Raw genomic sequence first — 19,585 nt, 5'->3', positions numbered from 1 at the left:
GCTACACTTGTTTGTGCATGAAACCCCATCAGGGGGAGAGGTAAAATGTTCTGAACTGTGAGTGTGTGGGGATGGGGAAGGGGCGAGAAACCGGGGAAGAAAGGGAGGACAATGAGGTAGATAGAATTTAACTTTACAGGCTCACTCCCTGCAGAAAAGATAAGTACATTCATCTGTAAAAAAATTAAAGATGAGGTAGGTTTGAATTAACGTTGTATTTTTTCATTTTCTCTTAGAAGAATTTCCCTGAGACAGTTTCTTCCTAATTCAAACACAGATTAGAAGACGAGAATTCGATTGTTTCCGAAGTCGACCACAACAATCATGCCATCAGGGGTGATGGCTATACCTGAAGGACGGTCCATCTGACCAAAGCCGCTTCCCTGAGTGCCAAACTTGCATAAAAAGCTACCATTTGACTCGAATATCTGCACCCGGTGGTTCCTGGAATCGGCCACGATGATGCGCCCCTCTTGATCCACCGCCACTCCCTGTGGGCGCAGGAACTGGCCGTTCCCAGTGCCCTCCGAGCCCAGAAAGCGTGCTGACTGGCAATCTGGATGGATGACCAGAAGGCGATGGTTGTTGAAGTCTGTCACTACCAAGTGGCCCTCGTGATTGAAAGTCACACCTCTGGGGGAATCAAAGTGCTTCCAGAGTGCCCCTTCGAAGCCATACTTGTTGAGAAACACGCCGTCGGGCCCAAACAGCTGAACGCGATGGTTCCTTGTGTCAGAGACCAGGATCTTGCCCTCTGCATTGACGGCCACATCCCATGGGTAATTGAATTGCCCGTTCTTTGTTCCTTTCTCCCCAAACTTCAGAATGAACTGCCCCTCGAACGTGAAGATCTGGATGCGATGATTGTCCTTGTCAGCCACAACGATCCTACGCGAGATGTCGCAGGCCACGCCGGCGGGGCGATCGAACTGGCCCGGCCGGGAGCCCAGGGTGCCGAACTTGTGATGGAAGGTCCCGCACGGTTTGAACACCTGGATGCGGTTATTACTGCGGTCAGCCACAATGATGTAGCCTTCTTTGTCTACACTAACCCCCCAGGGACGGCAGAGTTTGCCGTCACTGTCTCCCTCACTGCCGAAGGAGAGCCCTGGCAGCCCAATGCCTATGTAGCTGCGCCCAGATTTCACCACAACTTTGAAGGGGCTGTTCTCAATGTGTTGGTTACACATCATCACGGATACCAGGTGCTCTCCCTCTAGCTGTGGACGGTAGCTGACCAGGTAGGTCCCGTTCTGCTGATCGCTGACGTCTGCTCCAAAAAGGTTTCCATCTGGGCCCATCACCACTGCAGAGATCATGTCCCCTCCTGAAAGGCGAGGCTCACCATCATGGTCATAGCCTATCACTGTGAAAGAGGCCACTTTGCCCTGCAGCGCACGCTTGAGGCCTTCCCCGGTGGCTTTGGTCAGAGGAGCAAAAGCCCCACTGCTGACAAAGCCCATGGATTTAATGGCCATATACAATGCCTGGTCAGGGGGAGTGAACATGATCCTGTCATCTTCCTGAGGCTGGAGAAGGCCTCTCACATTCTTCAGCTCCTGCACCTGAGCCAGCATGCGGTCCCGAGCCAGAAGAATATCCATGGTACGACCCTCCTCCAGGACCTGCTGAACAGCACTAATGGTGTTGTCCAGCTTATTTAGGTTCTGACGTAACTTTTCAACTTGCAAGTAGAGTGACTTAGCCTTGACTTGACGAATCTTTTCCACCTAAGGGAGGAACAGGGGAGAGAGAAAAGCACACTTACATCAGAAAAGACAACCTGCAACACAGAAACGTTTCCTCATGTCACTCTTCTACATGAAAACCAGTTGTGCAGTTGTTGCAGCATGTTGACACAAAAATGCAGAGCAAGCCTCAAAGCTGTGATGTAGAGAAGCAGAAACAAGAAAAAGCAATTATTTATCCAAATTCAGGATTATTACTCTCTCCCATCCTCCAGCCAAAATCATACATTCTTACTCTGCAGACCTGCTGCATCAGAGTGCCATTTGCTTACTAATAATAATTTGCTTCCTCAAATGCTATTCTATTTTCTAGTTGCAAGGTACTTGACAGATCATCTGAGGTTTTTAGGCTCCACGGAGGACAGAGATTACTGCAGGCTCTCAAGAAAGAGCAGAGGCTGAGGCTTCTCTAACCAGAATTAAGACCGATTTCAGAAGGTAGGCTGTTACACACAAAGCTGAGGCTAGGAGTCAGCATCAGCTAATGCACATGGGCTCTTGTCATTCCCCTGCCTGTCAGAACTGTTTTTACGTGACTGGATAATACCAGACACCTATCTCCAGGGATTTTTAGGGTCCAATTATTTTAATATTTTCTTGCAAATACTGGCAGTCATGCCAAGATAGTGCTTTGCAACAGGACGCTTTGTAATGTCACTTCAAATGACACAAAAGGTTGCTGCCAGTCCCTGCTCAGGGTACTGAAGCCCAAGCAAAAGTCGTTTGTTTGTAACTATTTTATATAATTTCGTGTGTGTGTGTTATCTTTACTTGTGAAAAATCACTTTAAACCATCTGGCAAACACACCTGCCTTGTAAAACTAAATTAAAATTGCAATTGTTTCATTGTTGTAAAAATACAGTTCCTTAAGTCTGAATACCTACTTGGCTGCAGAACACCACCAGCAATGTATTTTAATGAGGAACAACTCACTGTCTGAAGACTCCTTGGTTATACACTGACTAGATTAACAGATGTACAAACATACCATTTCATTTAAAGTTAAGGCATGCAGGTTTTACCAGACTTTAAAAAGTCAGAGATGCTTCCTCCAATAGATTTCCAAAGGAGATTACTAATCTTAGGTCTCATCTTAATCCTTGGCCTCAGCTTTGGTACCCAAAATTGTTATTCACTAACACATTTCACATGAGGGATTAATACATTCACCTCTTTTTGCTAGAATGACTTACCACCACCAAGTTTCCTTCTTAAAATAAAGTTTTATAACCTGAAGAGAACTTGCTCTAGGTGCAGACATTCCAGTAAAGTACATTTATGCAGCCTCTTGGGATACAAATAGCTATGGGGCAGCTCTTACTTCTCCTGTACTAGGAATACCTCAAAAGAGAAGGCTGCCAAGCTTCTTGGTAAAGGCTAACAGTGGAACGCGAACTCATCTCCCTCAATCCAAATACCTCAGAAAAAGCAGCATCAGAAGTACAGTAACTATATAAAGTGCATTTATAATCTTGCCACTGACACTTATAAAAGAACTACAGAAAAACAAACTTCTCTTAGTGGATTATTAGTCTCACTGTAGCTAGAGTAGTTCCATACAAAAAACTCTTACCAGCGTGGTCATTTTGCTGGCAACAGATAATAAACCAGAAAATTACTGTTCCAAACAATGTTGATGGAGAAGAGGCAGGGGAGGAGTACTTCAGCAAGATGGCACTGCTTCTTGGCAGCATGTTCCTCACCAACCACATGTACACGCCATCCTGCCTGGTTCTGCTAGCATAGGCAGTGGCCACACAGCACATGGTTTCCTGCTACACTTTATCTGGTGCAAAAGCATACTGTAGAAGCATTCGCAATGTAATCTTAAACTTTTCCTATCTTGATGGCACGTTTTTTCTCCCCATACCAGTACTAGCTATCATGTGATCATAGGACAAGTTTGACTCACTGATCTAAAAGACCTAATCCAAGAGCAGAGAGAGGGTTTCTGTTCAATTCTACAAGTGGGACCGAAAGGGCCAATCCAAACTAATCTGTGCTAAACAAGCATAGAAGAGCCATGACACTAAGTTACCTTTCCAGAATAAGAGACTTTGCTGTTACATCCTTTACTGCTCTCAAAATACCACGCGTGCATCGTGGCTGGAGTGCAGGAGTTGGGACTGTGCAGATACTCTTGCTGGAGATAATTCTTTTCTTCTACTAGTCAAAAAAAAAATCAGGGGGACACTACCTTGATTGAGAGTAAAGTAAGCTTTTAGGTGTGGGGACAATGAAAGTTAGTATTGCGGAATTTCTACTAGTCTTTCTACAAAAGCACATGGCCTATACAGCTTTGCTCCCTTCCTTTGTTTGAGAAGTGGATCGTGTAAGAAAACCTGTATAGTACATACCTAATTCTACAGCAACATATTAAAAAGGTTTTAAAGGTACATATTAAAAAGGTTTTAAAGGTGATCTGATCCCCTCTCCGGTCAGTACTGAGATGCGAGGCACAGCTGCTGAGCCAGCAGGGGGAGTGCCCACCCTACCTGTGGGGCTGAGCTTGCCTGAGGATACAGTAGCCCCTACAAAAACCCAACCAGTTTCTCAGATTAAGAGACACCTTCAGCACAAAACCAACTAGGGCCAGAGTCCAGCATCCTGCTACCTACAGAAAAAAAAAGAGTTTTCAGTAAACTGTAGTGTTTGAATTTAGCGTTCCTTAGGAGGATATCGGAATCTGGCCATGTACTAGTTAAAAAGCATCTTCTCAGTTTAAAAAGACACTTGTCAGCAGTTGAAACCACCAATATAAGGTGCATACCTTCCAGAGCAGCTCACACTCCCGCTCTTCCAAGGCCTTCTTATGTCTAGTAGTCACTGCTTTGACTTCAGACTGTACCACCTTAGCTTTCATCTCAACCTGCTCTGCCACAGCCTGGGCCTGTTCAATACTCAGCTGGGGAGAAAAAAAAGACAACACACTTAGGGCTCAACCAAACCAATCAGAAATGCATCAGGACTGCTGCTTATATTTGACTATGCCTTCAGGTGAAGGCAGAAAGTGACAACTCTTGGGTTTTTACCAGGCCTTCGCCCATTTCATACATCAGAGCCTGTAAACTGACAATTTTTTTTAATACATCTATTACATGGAGTTTACACCTTCGTTGTACCATGCACCACCACCACAGGACTAAATTCCCCGTGCAATTCCAGCAAGCTGCTAGTATGAACTCAAACAAAAGACTTGTACAGAAATTCATACTCATGTTTTCCTACATATAGACAACTCAGTTTGTCTTGTCCCTCAGAATGGTTCAGACTGTTGCAGTGGTTCTGCTTCTAGTAAGAAATGACACTGCAGGGAACGGACTGTTTTATCTATGCATCTGAGCTGCACAGATAAATACCTCTAACAGAATGTGAAGTTAATCAATTTTAAAAGAAAAAACAAAGATCAGATGGTTAACATTAGAAAGCATTCATAAAGTTATTCACACCTTGGATAGAGACCAAATTCTAATATAACCCTGTAATATTAGTATTTTTAAAACATTCTGTAGTATTATTCTGCAAATACGCAGAACACATCTGGCAGGAACATGTCTCTTCTCCCCTTGAAGAAAAAAAATTGTTTCCTTGAAAAAATACTTCCCGAAGTGCTCCCAGTTTCACAAAATATTTCAGAAAAGGGCATAAAACCAAGCAAGACAAAGAGCAGGCAAATCTGAAGGATCACAGTTCCTAATGGGTTCAATAGCATCAGTTAACTGAGTCTTTTCAACACCTTTGTCATAGAGTGAACCAGCATTAACATGCAGATGAGGTTGTGAGCCTCTAAGAGTTTGGAAAGATACTAGTTTATTAGTTACAAAATTCTAGAACAAAATGATGGTTTGTGAAGGTATTTACCCTAGAAAAGAGAAAGAGCAGGCAGGAGGGATCTTACCAATGTATACAAATGCCTGAAGGGAGGGTGCAAAGAGGACAGACGGAGCCAGAGCCAAATTCTTTCCAGTGGTGCCCAGTGACAGGCCCAGAGGCAATGAGCACACACTGAAACACAGGAGGTTCCCTCTGAACATGAGGAAAACACTTTTTTCACTGTGAGGGTGACTGAGCACTGGCACAGGTTTCCCAGAGAGATTGTGGAGTCTCCCTCCTTGGAGATACTCAAAAGCCATCTGGACATGGTCCTGGGCAACTGGCTCTGGGTGTCCTTGCTTGTGCTGGGAGGCTGGACAAGACCTCCAGAGGTCCCTTGCAACCTCAACCATCCTGTGATTCTGTGAGTGTACCATCAAGCATTTACTTTTTTCTCTTTTCGTAATTTTGGCATATCATAGTATTTTATTTCTAGAATTTTAATATTGAGCAACACACACAAGACATCTAAACCCCTACCAATGCCCTACACTGACTGTAGCAGCTCGACAAGTTTGACAGCCGAGAACATAACTCACTGTCATTTTCCACATTACATACTGAAAGCCACGGAAATAGCCATGGGTATTTGTTTTTAAATACAGCATTTTTAGATAGACTTTACAACACCTTTCCCTCACTCTGGTCTGAGGAACTGGTCCATTTCAGAACTTGAGCTGTTTCAGGCTAGGTAGGCAGGGAATGCTCTGGCAGAAAACATCTTTTATCTTCAGAAATGCAGGCTTGATAAAGTGGACAAAAATGTAATTTAAAGGCTTTACTGTATATTCAGGGCCTTATGGAAAATATCCTCAGCTTACTTATGTATATGAGTACGTACCAATCTAAGAACCACCTGATGGAACAATCTATGAACCACCCAATGTGATCCAGCTTTGTCTAGAAAGTCAGACAGGGCTTTTTGTTATCTTTCATGGAATTAGTTGTTAATATCTTCAAAGTGTGATCTGGCAAGTTCAACAGCATCTAGTTTATGCCAACAATGGCAATGCTAAAACATAAAAACTGAAGTGTACTGTTACTTGGACATTTTCATTCCAGGTAGTTATTTTAAGACAAATAGTTTGAATTGGATGTATCCTTCCAGGTCACATAGGAGTAGAGAACAGAAAGGAAAAGGAAGACTCCTAACTTGATCGGGTCATTAGTCTCTGGAGACAAGATGAAGACAATGCTGAGAAAATAAGACAAGGCAATGTTTCTGATCTTTAATCCAAAGAAGTCTCTTGCAAACTGGCAGAGGAAAATAGGAGTGTACTTACTGAGCCCTGTGCTGCAGAGGGGCTGTCAAGAGGAGCATGCCTTTCAGCTGTTCCTCCCTCATGCAACTCCCAGGTTAGTCACCTTTGCTACATTTTTAACAGAGAATGTCTTCAAACTCATGGACAGCCTAAATATCCCAGTCCCGCTGGAGGCAGACCTGACCTGCCTTCACACAAAGCTTCTGGCAGACAAAGTTTACTTAACACTTCAAGTTGACAGAAAGTGAAAAACTCATTACAACAATTAGCAAAGCAGACATGAAGTCACAACTGGCCACAGATTAGGGCTTCATAAAAGCCAGTAAGTCTCAGTCCTAGCTGGAAGAGTCCACATGTAAGAGTACTGTGCCGCTATCATTTCTACTTTGCCATTCACATACAGAACCAGCTTCTACTGCATGGAAAATGTATGTATTTCTTACCAAAAGAGACCTGGATTCTGGTCAAGTACAGCAAAACACCCTCCTTCTCTTCAAAAAGAAACAGGTATCTCCTTGAGAAGTGTTAGGGTAACTATGCTATCCACTCATATTCCAATTCTAGCAAGCATGTCTATGAAAGCAAGAAGGTCTTGATTTACTTGTTTGAGCTTTTTGTACAACAGTACCCATCAGGACTGCGATTTGTGTGTATGCTCTCCTCATACCTTATAGCTAAGAGCAATCTCAACTTCCCTCACAATTCTTCACTAAAACCAGAGTCCATCTTCCAAGAACTCCATCATAGCAGGAGAGGTATTAACTCCCTGTGGATGCCGTGATCTTTTGTCTGTAGGAACCAGTTATGGTAGGGCAAGTAACTATATTCAATAGCACAACTGATATCATTATCTGGATTTATTTTTACTTGCCGGAGTCTGAACAGTTCAGATGAGTGAAAGATGCCCAAAACACTAAGGCTGTAATATTGTCCAGGATATTGGTAAGGTTTTGCTAAAATTCACATGATCCTGCACTCTGCCATAACAGGCTAGAGCATCCTAGGAAGGCTAACCAGCGTCAAACACAGCAGCACAGTGGTGGCGGGGACAGCAATAGGCAAGTTATCTATCTGAAGCAAAAGCAAAGAGCTTGAAGTACAACTTTTGGGAGCCTTCTTTACATGGAAATCCCTTATTCTCTTTGATTACTGTAAGATATAACAGCTCTGTCATAACTCTCTCCTGCTGTTCTGCAGGCATTTCCTGTGCAGAACTTGTCTCAGAGAGGTCAACTTTTTAGGAAACATGTTAAGCAGCAGCATTTCTTGTTCTGGTCAGACACCACACAACCTTTTTAACAACAAATCCTTTTAAAGAAAAGCAGCTTTTATGACGCACTCCACTCACAGTATGTCATACTTATTCCAGTGCTAGTGAATGAGATGGTCAGCTAGTTCACATGTTGGAGAAACAGAAGACAAAGCCTGTGTTTAGCAAAGAATCATGTTGGGTTACTGAATTTGAGATTGAGAACAACTACTTTGTTTCCTGCTATTGGCTGATACAGTAAATCACCTATTTGCAGCTGTACCTATTCACTTATGACCCTCTTAGGGGCCCCAAGATGGCCAATACCACTCCCCATTCTATTAGAGATATCACCAGTGCCTTGTGTTTAAAAAAAAAAAAAAAAAAAAAAAACTTTGCAATGTATCTTGAAAACTTCAGGGTTGAAACTGGTATTTCTAATTTGTCAGAGTAAAATTTAAGTAACAGTGTTTGTGCAGGTGATATGTTCCAGGGGGCCACAACAAAGGAAACCTTGCACATATTGCTTCCAGTGGGGCAGACAAGCATGTTTTCATGAAGGAAAGCAATGCAGACATCCATCACTAGCTATTGCTACCAGCACATTTCAGAATTTCTTGCTCTTCTCTATAAACCTACCCAAATAGCAGCAAAACATATTCAAAACACACACTTTAGCAGAAGAGGACAATGGCATGCAGTATTACCTGTACTTTCAGATTTCAAAGCATTTAATGAGGATTATTAAATGTGCAGGTATCAAAGTTTTTATTCTCTGGACATTTTATACAAACAGAAGAGGCTACTTTGTTAATACCTCAAGGTAGCTATTCCAATTCATACAGCATCTTGCATCTTATTAGACCTAGCTCTGCATAAACACACCCCTATGTAGAGTGTCACTGGCACCCACGGTGCTAGTGCCTACATACAAAATGCTAAATCAAACAGTCCTTTCCAGGGCAAGACAGCAGACCTGGCATGCCTGGCCAGTTCCTACATGCTCCAGCCAGTTTTGAGTAAAAGGTGAAGAGCAAAGTCATGTTGGCCCCCAGGAGTCCTTTGCAAGCCTCCTTTATGTGGGCAGCTCTGTAAGTGCCCCTTTAGCTACATTTAATCACCTGGGGGGGAAAACTAGTAATGAGCTTGCTACAGTGGCTCTGACATGGCAACTGATGCTACACACAAAGCTTTGAAAAAACCAACTGCAAGAGCCAAAAGTGGCAAAGTGGTACCATAAAACCTGCAGCATTTCTGGATATCTGGGCTGACTACAGAAAGGCCCAAATCAGGATTTGCCACTTTGTAGAATGGCAATTTTCAGCCATTTTTCACATTTCCAGTCTTCTATTGGACATTAGGAACTGTAGCCTCAAGTTAACAAAAAGCTTTCTACAATTTAATCTTACCTTAACTTAAATATTCCATAGGAATATTTAAATGTAATGTTCTAGAAATATCATTACTCCAAGTTTTCACTAGTGCTGCTTTTTTAAACAAAAAATTATGATCAGAAGCATATAACACTCCAGGAGAAAAAAAAACAAAACCAAAACCCCAAAACCAAACATTACAGAGCATGTGTTCTGATGGACTACAAACAAGAACTGCAGAGGTACTGTAAAGGTGCTGATGCCCTCACTGCATGGTTTGCACAGTCCAATACCCAAATTAAATCAATGTGTCCAGTTATGTCCACACAGCATACAGTTGCTTAAAGAGACTAACTTAGGTCTCTGAAACAGTAGAGCCTGTTAATCCAGATGCTGAGCCATGATGTTAGGTTATATCAATTCAGTTCAGAAAATTATCCATTTGAACAAACTGCAGCACAACATGCCACTGTGGTAGCACCATGAGATATGTAAAGGCTGCTTATGGTAACTGTATTGCAACTCATCAATGCTAGCTTGCATAAGCATTTGTATTTTTAAATCCATCCATCCAAGATGGGAGGGAGGTATAATTCTTCAGGCATTAATTCCAATATTTAAGTTTGCTAGTTTAAGTTTTCCAGTGAAGGTGCAAACCTCTGGAGAGAAAATTCAAACTTAAAAGCACACTTTATTTTCTCCAGAGGAATCCTTCAGTATTTCAGGGGTGAATGGACCACAGGTAATACCTGAAGAACCTTAAATACACACTTCCCTACCTCAATACGGAGGATTTACACTTTAAACACTAAGGAATTTAAGAGGAAATTAATCCTACTTAGAAGAGAAAAAGCTTTGAGATGCATATTCTCTGGCAAATCCCTCTCTAGCTTTTAAAAGCACATTAAATACAAAAAACTTAAGGAAACCTTTCTGTATATCTCGAGTTAGCCCTCTTCCACCAAATGGAAGGTGTTCCATCCATAAATAGTTTGTTTTCAGTTCCTTATGGTAACAAAAAGGTACAGAGGGCTTGTTTCACAGAACTTTTCCAATTACTTATCACTGTTTCAGAGCAGGATAAAACAACTAGGACATAACAGCCAGCTTTCTCCAGCATCAAGAACTTGATATCAACTTCCTAATGTTCTTATACTAGAAAAAATAATTGGAAGATCCTATACAAAGTATAGTCGCAGTAAAAATACTAGGATTAACAGGCTTAGCAGTGGCTTTCCAGTAATATTAGTGCAGCTATAGCACAAATCACAGTAGTTGGACCAATACAAAGGTTTCAGCCTAAAAGCTGTAAAACACTAAAATATCCTCACTTAAAGAAAAATTCTCACATAAAGAGAATTTTAAAAGAAGCTTTGATAGAGGGAGGGCTAGGGGCCAGGTTAACTCATGTCAGAAACCAACAAACAGTCACTTTGGTTGTACTGCAAGAACAGACTTTTTGCCTAAGTTTTAGGCAGAACAGTAGTTTGGACAGTGACACATCAAATCCATCTTCTTCCCCAATAACCATCTGCTCACTTGTTATACTAAGGAACTCACTAAAACACAACACAAAACAATAACTAGAAGTATAAAGAAATTCCACGTATGTCGATATAAATCCTAGATTTAGAAAAGCACAATTGACTCCATTTTGTTTACAAAGCTTCATTTCAGATTCTCAAACGTGCAAGACTGACTTCAAAGCCCCACACAAGGGTGCCTGAGCTAACTCGATGTGACAAGCCCAGAACGATCCCTTGCAGCACAGCAGTGCCATCCTTCTCAGGTATCGACCTCCCAGCAGCACGGATCCATACGGCAACCCACAGGGAAGCTTCCACTGAAGGGGCAGAGGCTCAAGGCAACGGATCAGCTTCCTCCTCTGGCTGGCCAAGTTTCTTACAACACTTGCCTCCCTGCCTTCCCTAGAATAAAGGTGTTAATCTACTTCATATGACCTCCCCCACAATTTGGGAGAGAAGAGGCATTGCCTTAATGGCTGACCCCCCTTACCACCAAGGCCTAAGCCTTTCACATGCTGGTAGATAAGAGAGTGGCTCTCTCTGTTCTGCGCATGACCAGTCTCACTGCATTAATTTAAGTGTGGAAGCCTGCACTGTCAAAGATCCCAGCAAAACCAGCTATGGTTTCAGCTAGGAAAGAATTTATTTGTTTTCCAATAAAACCACTTTTAAGACAACTGACACGAACAGATCAAATTATGTTTTAGCATGTCCACCTGGAAATTGACCCTAAAGGGAACGAGCACTCAATGCTTTACTGTTACCCAAGTGCATTAGATTACACACACATACATACATATATACAATTACACATGTATAGATGTATTTTAAGAACATGACATTTTGAAGAAGCCATCTATCTTTCATCATAACAGATTTACATTCAGTTTGTGGCCCAGTCCTTGGAAAAAATTCTGAAAGACGACAGCTAAGTGTTCACGTTCATGAGGTAAAACAAGGCAGCAGGACAAGCTCCCTGTACAGGAAGGCAGCAGTCCTGCTTCCCCCCACCCCATTAATCTAATTGTCAGCTTTGGCTCTCATATAATCCTGTGAATCAATTCAAGTCTCCGAAAAGGCTAGGAAAGTATCCCAGCAAGGAGGATAGCTTTCCACTGAGACAAGAAAGAGGTCCTACAAGCAACAGAGTTGGGTGTTTCTGCTCCATTCCCGGGCACCTTCGACAGTCCTTGTAGCACTGCAGTGAACCACCCAGGGGGCTGACCAAGCCAAAAAGTAATCCCATAGAAAGGTTACCCTTTCAGCTGGATCAGCTCACCGCTCAGGCACACAAGCACAAGTTCTGGTATTAGGGACAGGCTTAGAAATGCATGGTCCAGGCCAGGACCAGCACAGGAAAGCAAGGGAAGCCTTCCATTGCTGCAGAACTTCACTGAGGAAAAAAGCAAGCCTCTTTCTGCCAGTCTTACTATTTCTTACAGAGGACTTCAACTCCTTTGAAAAGTGAGGTTTGGACTGTCCAGGAGTGACAGACTACATCATACTTCAGTGGATGAAGAGGCTGAAATGTGTCCCAATTCACAGCATTTTTTTTTTTTTTTTTAAGAAGTCTGAAAAACAGTCTTACCTCCAAAGCCGCAGGAAGAGTTTAAATAAACATTTCTTCCTAAAAGCCTTCAACTTTGGTTAACCAGATACTCTCCAGCCAGCTGACTCATGGCTCGATTTCCTCTCTCTTGCAAAGCCCTTCAAATTCCACATTTTCCCCTTTACTCTCAACTACCCCTCCTCATCCATCCTCAACATCTTGTGTCAGAGAGCTATCACTTTCAGAGTCTATTAAGAAAGACTTACTAGTACAGGAGTATCTATGAGCTCTAGTCTATGTTCCTCATATTGCAGCTTGTACTGGCATTTAATTCTCTGTTGACTGCTTCCAAACTTTAAGAAAAGCACTCAAGCCAATTTCTTTTAATTTAGACTCTAATTACTTTAAAGTTTGTTTTAAATTCATGCTGACATGCTGTCTCCCCCCTAGGATAAATACATAGCTTCACAGCCCTATCATCCCAAGAACAAGGAAAGCTCTGCTCCATGGAAATTTTCTTACACAGCAAGCTCGCTGCATCAACCTTTGAGTCAGGCACCTCTGTTTTTAACTGCATCACGTGCTCTTCTAGTTGTTGCTGATGTTGCTTAGGTAAGTAGCTGTCTTGAATTGTACAGTATGCCCATTCCTTCATATGCACACACAGATTACTACCTCCTCAGCTTTATCACTGATCTGCTCGCTCACTACCCTTTTGCTGGACAGTAGTTCAGATTAAAAAGCCCACTAAACTAATAAAACTCAGTTCTTGAGAAGCATATTTTACAGAATCTTTACACAAGCTGCCCAGTTAACACTTGCAAGATAGCCTCTTAACCTGGATGGGCTCTAGCTAAACCAGGGCAAAACTGCACAAACTAAGTTCAGTTAACCTGCTTGTTTGAGTTACCTGAGCATAGTCAGTACCACCCACCTTTTACCTGTACCATCATAAAGTAGTCAGCTCACCACAACGGCAGGAGCCTCCAACATAAAAGCCAAAAGAAAATGGGGGAGGAATGAGCAAAGTAAACCCAGTAGGAAGCAAGCAGGAACAAAAGCATTCATGCAATAGTGGCAGGGTGGTACTCAATGACATTCAGCTAGTTTCTACTCTAAGAGACAGTCCCTCCTTAGATGATTTATCTGCACCAGTTAGATGATTAAGAGCCCTGGAGGTCAAAAGCAGTAATTTAATTACTAACAGACAAGCCCTTGTCTAGGACAGCCTGGAGAAATTCAGAACACTGCACCAGTGAGGTTCTTTAGTATAATCCCTTCCTTCTTGCTCATTTTGGGGACATGTGAAATATTTCAGTATGGATACTGCTGAAGAGCCTTATGATCCAATTTAAAACAAATCTTGGAAGAAGCTACGGTTTGCAGGACTCTGTCCTAAGATGCAGTTTGAAACCCAGCTCTAAAAACTTGGTGTTTGGTGTTCTGTTGTAACAAGTTAGCATCACAAACTAAAGGGAGACATCAACAACAGTTTACTATCTATACCATCCTAATACTTATTCCATTCCACAGGTGCAAAGACTTAAGGCGAGAAAAGTTAGCTGCTCCTGTTCCACTGAACAAACTTACTTCCTCATCTACTAGAAACAAGCAATGATGGGTGGGTAATGGGTTTGTTTGGGTTTTTTTAATTATTATTGTTTGTACCATGTACATGCCAGGAAAGTACACCCAATTCAGAAAGTAAGTTTACTTCCTATACATGGCATTCTACCAATGTTTACTCAAAAAAATCTTGTTAGTTAAATCACATAGAAGTGTTGAGTTTCAGAATATCCAGCTCAAATCTAGAGTATCTGAGGCCAAAAAACCTAGAAGGTAGTAGTGTGGAGTGAAGCTTCCCACTGTGTTTTCCCCATCCAAAGTCTCTTTATACAGGCAAAACTACTGCTAATACCATATAATAGTTACTACTAGGTATTACTCAGCAAAAGTAACTATCTACATATCCCTGCAGGTTAACTCCCTATGTAAATTCCTTCTGTAGTCTGAAGTACTGTGCTAACCTTCCTTCCATTTCTTGCCAGGTATTTATATTTGCATTATAAAACACAGCTGAAGTAGAATGCAATAACAAGCAGTTGTAACATGCATCTGTGTGTGCAGAGTAATCCTTGTATGGGGATAGCTCCAGATCCTCTGCACAGGCAGGTTAGAAGTTTCACACTAATCCAACAGCTGATTAGTATTTTATATTTGGTGGCAACACTGAAGACATAACCAGAGCCATAGGTAGTTACAGTGCTAGATGCTGTACAGGCATGAAAGACAGCTGAAGTAAGTCTCAGTTGTAAAAACAAAACCAGGCTTGGCACTGCTATACAAGATCAGAACTTTCTTCAAAATTCTTCACGCTCAAGTGCATTTGTACAGAGCTTCATATCTATTGTGATTTACATGACAAGATTATGCTGCAAGAATGCAAAACTCATAACAGCACTTTGTTTTCAGCTCCACAGCCACTTCTGTCAGAGATCTGAGAGAACAGAAGGGCTGAGAAGACTGACAACAGAAGCAGAGAGTTTTTTGCCTTGACACCTTGCCCTGTAACAAGCTGTGGGGGAAGAGGGAGGGGGAAATAAAATACTCAAGTTGGGAGTATCTTACTTGAATAGCCTGTCGTCCTTGCTGAGCATCTGCCAGGAGCTGAATGGTGAGAGTCCTGGAATCCTGTAGGGCATCTTGGAGGTAGATAAAGCTGTGACCCACGTGTCGTCCCATGGTACATTCCCGACATATGGGGACAGAGCAAGTATCACAGTAGAAATGCAGTACCTAGAAGAAAAAAAAAAATCTGTACCACTATCTAATGAAGAATTAAAGAGAAAATAGAGCCAGGATGTGAAAAAATCCAACAGCTCAAATATAAAGGAGATGGTTAGAGGCAGTAGCAATAGGCAAAGACTTCACAATAGTTTCTCCACAGAGCGAGAGCTATCCTTCCCAGTAAGCTCCAAATCATAGTCTCGGTTAGATGGAAGTGTCATTGTTTTCTTTGCAATACAATACTAGGAAGAGTGTCCACATCAGCTGCTCTTAAGAGCGGAAGCCATCTGCCAACACTTGCAGATTGGAGATGTCATCTATGGCAAGTTTCAGGTGAAGACTTTTCCTGCATACACAAACACCACATTCTCTTAAGTGGATCATTTAATAATCAATGCACTGGAGAACTGCAGCACCAGCACACCCCACCCCCCGGAAGGGGAAAACAAATTATGCATGCTGATAACCATCCTTTATGTTTTCAAAATATAGAAATCCCTCATGTTCAGAGCAGTGACAGCATTAAGGCAAGGCTCCCTCCTGCCACTCCCAACAGCAAAGCAAAAAAACCTTTGCTATGACAGTGTTTCTATGTTAGTGATACTTAAGAGATGCTTAAGTTGGAAAACAAGACTGCAACATTAGCATGCCTATCAGAGCATTTGAATGCTACAGAGAACTGTGGGTAACCACTAAAACCCCATTCTATTCACAAAGCACTTTAAAACCCTATATACAAATCACAATGAAAGTCTTACACCAAGATGTTAGCCTATGAAGTTGGATCCATTCATCGGCCATAACTGTTCCCATTCCACCCAGTAGAGGGAAGTAGCACACAGAAATAGCATCTTCCATGTTTTCTCAGAGGCAAGCAGAAATCAGCTGTCTTGTTTTCAAAGATGCAAGTGAAGGAGTACAACACTTTCACACAAGCAAGTTCTGTATTCAAAGTCTTGCTCTTAACTACATACACTATTTTTGTTAGAGTGTAATGTTAGAAAATATAGATTACCATGGAAGAGTCAAATGGCAAATACAATGGCAAACAAGGTTTCATACTACAAACAATTTTTCCATCACCAGCTATTTGAAATCTACCTCACAGAATGGAGCAAGAGCAGAACAAAGATTCGACAAGTGTTTGATATGCCTGTCTTCTCACAGCTGTCATCCAGCCACTCCTGATTCCAGCTAACAGTTCATGATATGGTGCATAACATCCCCCTTTCCCTTCTCCCTCAAAAGGAAGGGGGAGGACAGGACAGGTGATTCCCTCAGATTGCCTATGCTGCATAAAGTGACATTTTAACCTCCTATAAGCACAACAGCTGAAGTGGTATATGGATTAATTTCTCAAAGGGGTATGTGTGTGTTTATGCACACATGTCAGATTTTACTAAAACTTTTTTTTTTTCAAGTTAGCTTTTGCTGTAGGGAAACTGCAACAGATTTATGCTTTGCTTCTGTTCAAATACTAACCCCCCGAGCAGTGTCTCAGATCCTCCATCTTTTATAAGTAAAAAGCTGCCTTGGCTCTGAAATGCATTATTCAAATACATCATCTCCCTCAACTAGAGGGTTCCTTGTCTTTACACTGTGGTTGTCTAAATCTGTATACAATGTTCACTTGCTCATGCAGTTCTGTAATTTTGCTGTTGAAATTACAGGGAATGTTTATTACATGTTGCTGAATGACTCCAGTTAAACAACTGAGAAGTTGAGAGAGAATGAAAACCAAGACAGGGTATCAAGTTAAGTCATATGAATCCGATATACTTTAAAAACATACAGCAGGGATTTGGGGCCTCAATCAAGCACAGCAGCTGAAAGGAAAATGGTGACCATATGAACAGAAGTCCAGAACAGAAGTTAAATCTGTTATTAGTCCTCCAAAATAGTCCACACCAGAAACAAAAGCTTGGTAAAACACCACAGATCAGTCCTGTTACCCAAGCACTCCTGCTGCAAGGTACCAGCATCCAGTGGTAAAGAGTCATCTAGCCATTCAAACCAAAGAGAAACTAAGTTTAAGCTGTTCAGTTGTCTCTTGCCACCCACCAAAATGTGGTGGAAAACATCACTCCTGAATTTAGAATGAAGAGAGACAAGAGCGATAATCTCATTTCAGAAATATGCAGATTACGTAGGACATGGCAGGGGAAAGTCTTGCATAAATACTACAGAGCCATTGATAAAGCCTCACATTTGTTTCTTAGTAAACAAAATGGTGAAAACAACCTAGATTTAAATCTGAGAGTAAGAAAATTGACAGGCTTGGGCGAAAAGTAGACAGTGATGGACTGATCTCCATCATTACACTTATTTAAAATGGTTACCTTAAATACACACAGGAGAAAGCATAAATGCATAATCCCTTCTGGTCTCAGTGGGGAAGGGAGTTAGCCACCAGAAGAGAACTGCAAGTTCAGCCAGCTTCAAGATAAACTGGGAACCCCCCAGAAACTCCTTTCTGGACACAAAAGACTACAACAGAAACCCCAAGCTTAGCAGAGGTACAAGAAGAGCAGTTTTCCTGTAGTCAATCTCACATACTCACTACTGCCAAGGAGCACCCAACAGGCTGTACATCAGCTCCACCAGCAGTGGGGCCACACTCCCAGAGAATTAAACTGGAAAGTACCCAGCTGTGCAGGGTGCAACAGCAAGGGGGATTTGTGCCAGCCAGGCCAGGCTAACAGAGCTTGGAGCACAGCATCCAGCTTGCCTGCGCTTGCAACCACAACCAGGCATTTATTGTTAAGCTCAAGCCTGCTCACATCCCAATCCCTAGGTCATGGCCACAAAGGTCACGTACTGCTAGATTAAGTTTCTATGCCTGTTTCTAAATAGAAGGGGGAGAAAATAAGTCAAATCCTCCTTTCCCCACACACCCCCCCAAACAAGCAACCCCCTGCAAAAAATTCATACCAACAATTTAAGTAGGACAATAGATGACCGTGTTCTCAATTTAGATGTGATGCCCTTGTAGTGTACCTAAAAGGTTGGCAGAGCCCCCCCCCTTCTTCCAATTTCAGCAATGTGAAAATGCCACCCCACATTTCAGTTGCACTGTTAATATAGCAACATACTACTCCTTCTATGCTTATATGACAAACAACAAGACTGGTCTTGAAATGTGGATGGGCAGGGGTTGTGAGAAGGAAGGGAAGAGTAATACCAAGTCTTCCATAACAGAGATCAGCTTATGATACTCAGCTAAAGAAAAAAAAAAAAACCACCACAACCAAACACACCCGCCAAAAAAACCCCAAACAAAACACAGTACTTTAAGGAAAGTCCTAGAACTTCCCCCCCTCCACCTTATCTGAAGAGGCAGAGATGATAGAGTCAAAAGATCCATCAAGCTGTAAATTAACTATTGTCCTGTTAATTTCACTATTTTCCCAAATGTATGAAAAAACTGTTTTATAAGCAAAAACCTTCAAACACACTGGTGTTTCCAAACCACACAAATGTTCTGATAGGCAGCAAGGAAAGAGAGAAACGTGAGGAAAGCAGAGACAGATTTCTCCTCTCAAAGAAATTCAGAATTGTGTAAATTGCATGCGATGAATTTTTTTTTCTATAGTAATTATTAAGTAATTAAGTAAAAGTACAATTGTTTTAAGATAAAAACTGGTGCCTTTCTGACACCCATTTTGGTAACTATCTAGTAAGGGAAAAAAGATTCATAAGCAAGTTTAAAAAAAAAAGAAGATAAATCTAGCAAACTGCTTCACTACATTAATTAGTATTTTAGAATTTCCATCAAAATTAAATGAAGAGAGAAGTCAGAAGCAAGAGGGGAATAGTTTTAGAGATAGTTAGAAGTGATTTATTTTAAAATAAATCAGCTATGGGTTGATTATTTCCCAAACAGGAAATATTTCTGAATTGGTGGCATACAATTTTAGACACAAAACAATAAAGGGAGCCTACTTCAATTTAAACAGAATCAGTGAACCATATTACAGGGCTATTCATCTTTTACAGCCACAGCAGCCCAAGAAATACAACAGCAAGGCCATAAATGTGATTGCTTCAGGAAAGGCTGTACAGTGCACCGTAAAAACATTTTACAACAGCAGGAATTCCTGGGTGTCGCTCTCCCCATTTTTTGGTCCATCTGCTTTCAAAGGGGGCAGGGGGATGGGCGGAGATGTTGTTAAACGTCCCCTGGGACTGCACAGCAATCAATCATCATCTGATGAATG

General features: G+C 41.8%; 1 protein-coding gene across 1 annotated transcript; it reads right to left on the bottom strand.

Annotated features, from left to right (window-relative positions):
• Positions 1-225: 225 nt before the first annotated feature.
• TRIM71 (tripartite motif containing 71, E3 ubiquitin protein ligase) lies at positions 226-15,375 on the bottom strand. Its single transcript, XM_010562408.1, has 3 exons — positions 15,210-15,375; positions 4,520-4,654; positions 226-1,730 (listed from the first exon to the last, which is right to left on the bottom strand). The coding sequence occupies exons 1-3, from the start codon at positions 15,321-15,323 to the stop codon at positions 279-281; spliced, it is 1,701 nt and encodes a 566-aa protein (XP_010560710.1). The 5' UTR covers positions 15,324-15,375; the 3' UTR covers positions 226-278.
• Between the last annotated feature and the right edge of the window lie 4,210 nt (positions 15,376-19,585).

This window comes from Haliaeetus leucocephalus, unplaced genomic scaffold, assembly GCF_000737465.1.
Source record: "Haliaeetus leucocephalus isolate CR32 unplaced genomic scaffold, Haliaeetus_leucocephalus-4.0 Scaffold159, whole genome shotgun sequence".
Lineage (NCBI taxonomy): Eukaryota > Metazoa > Chordata > Aves > Accipitriformes > Accipitridae > Haliaeetus > Haliaeetus leucocephalus.
This window is presented reverse-complemented; position numbering and strand designations above follow the sequence as displayed.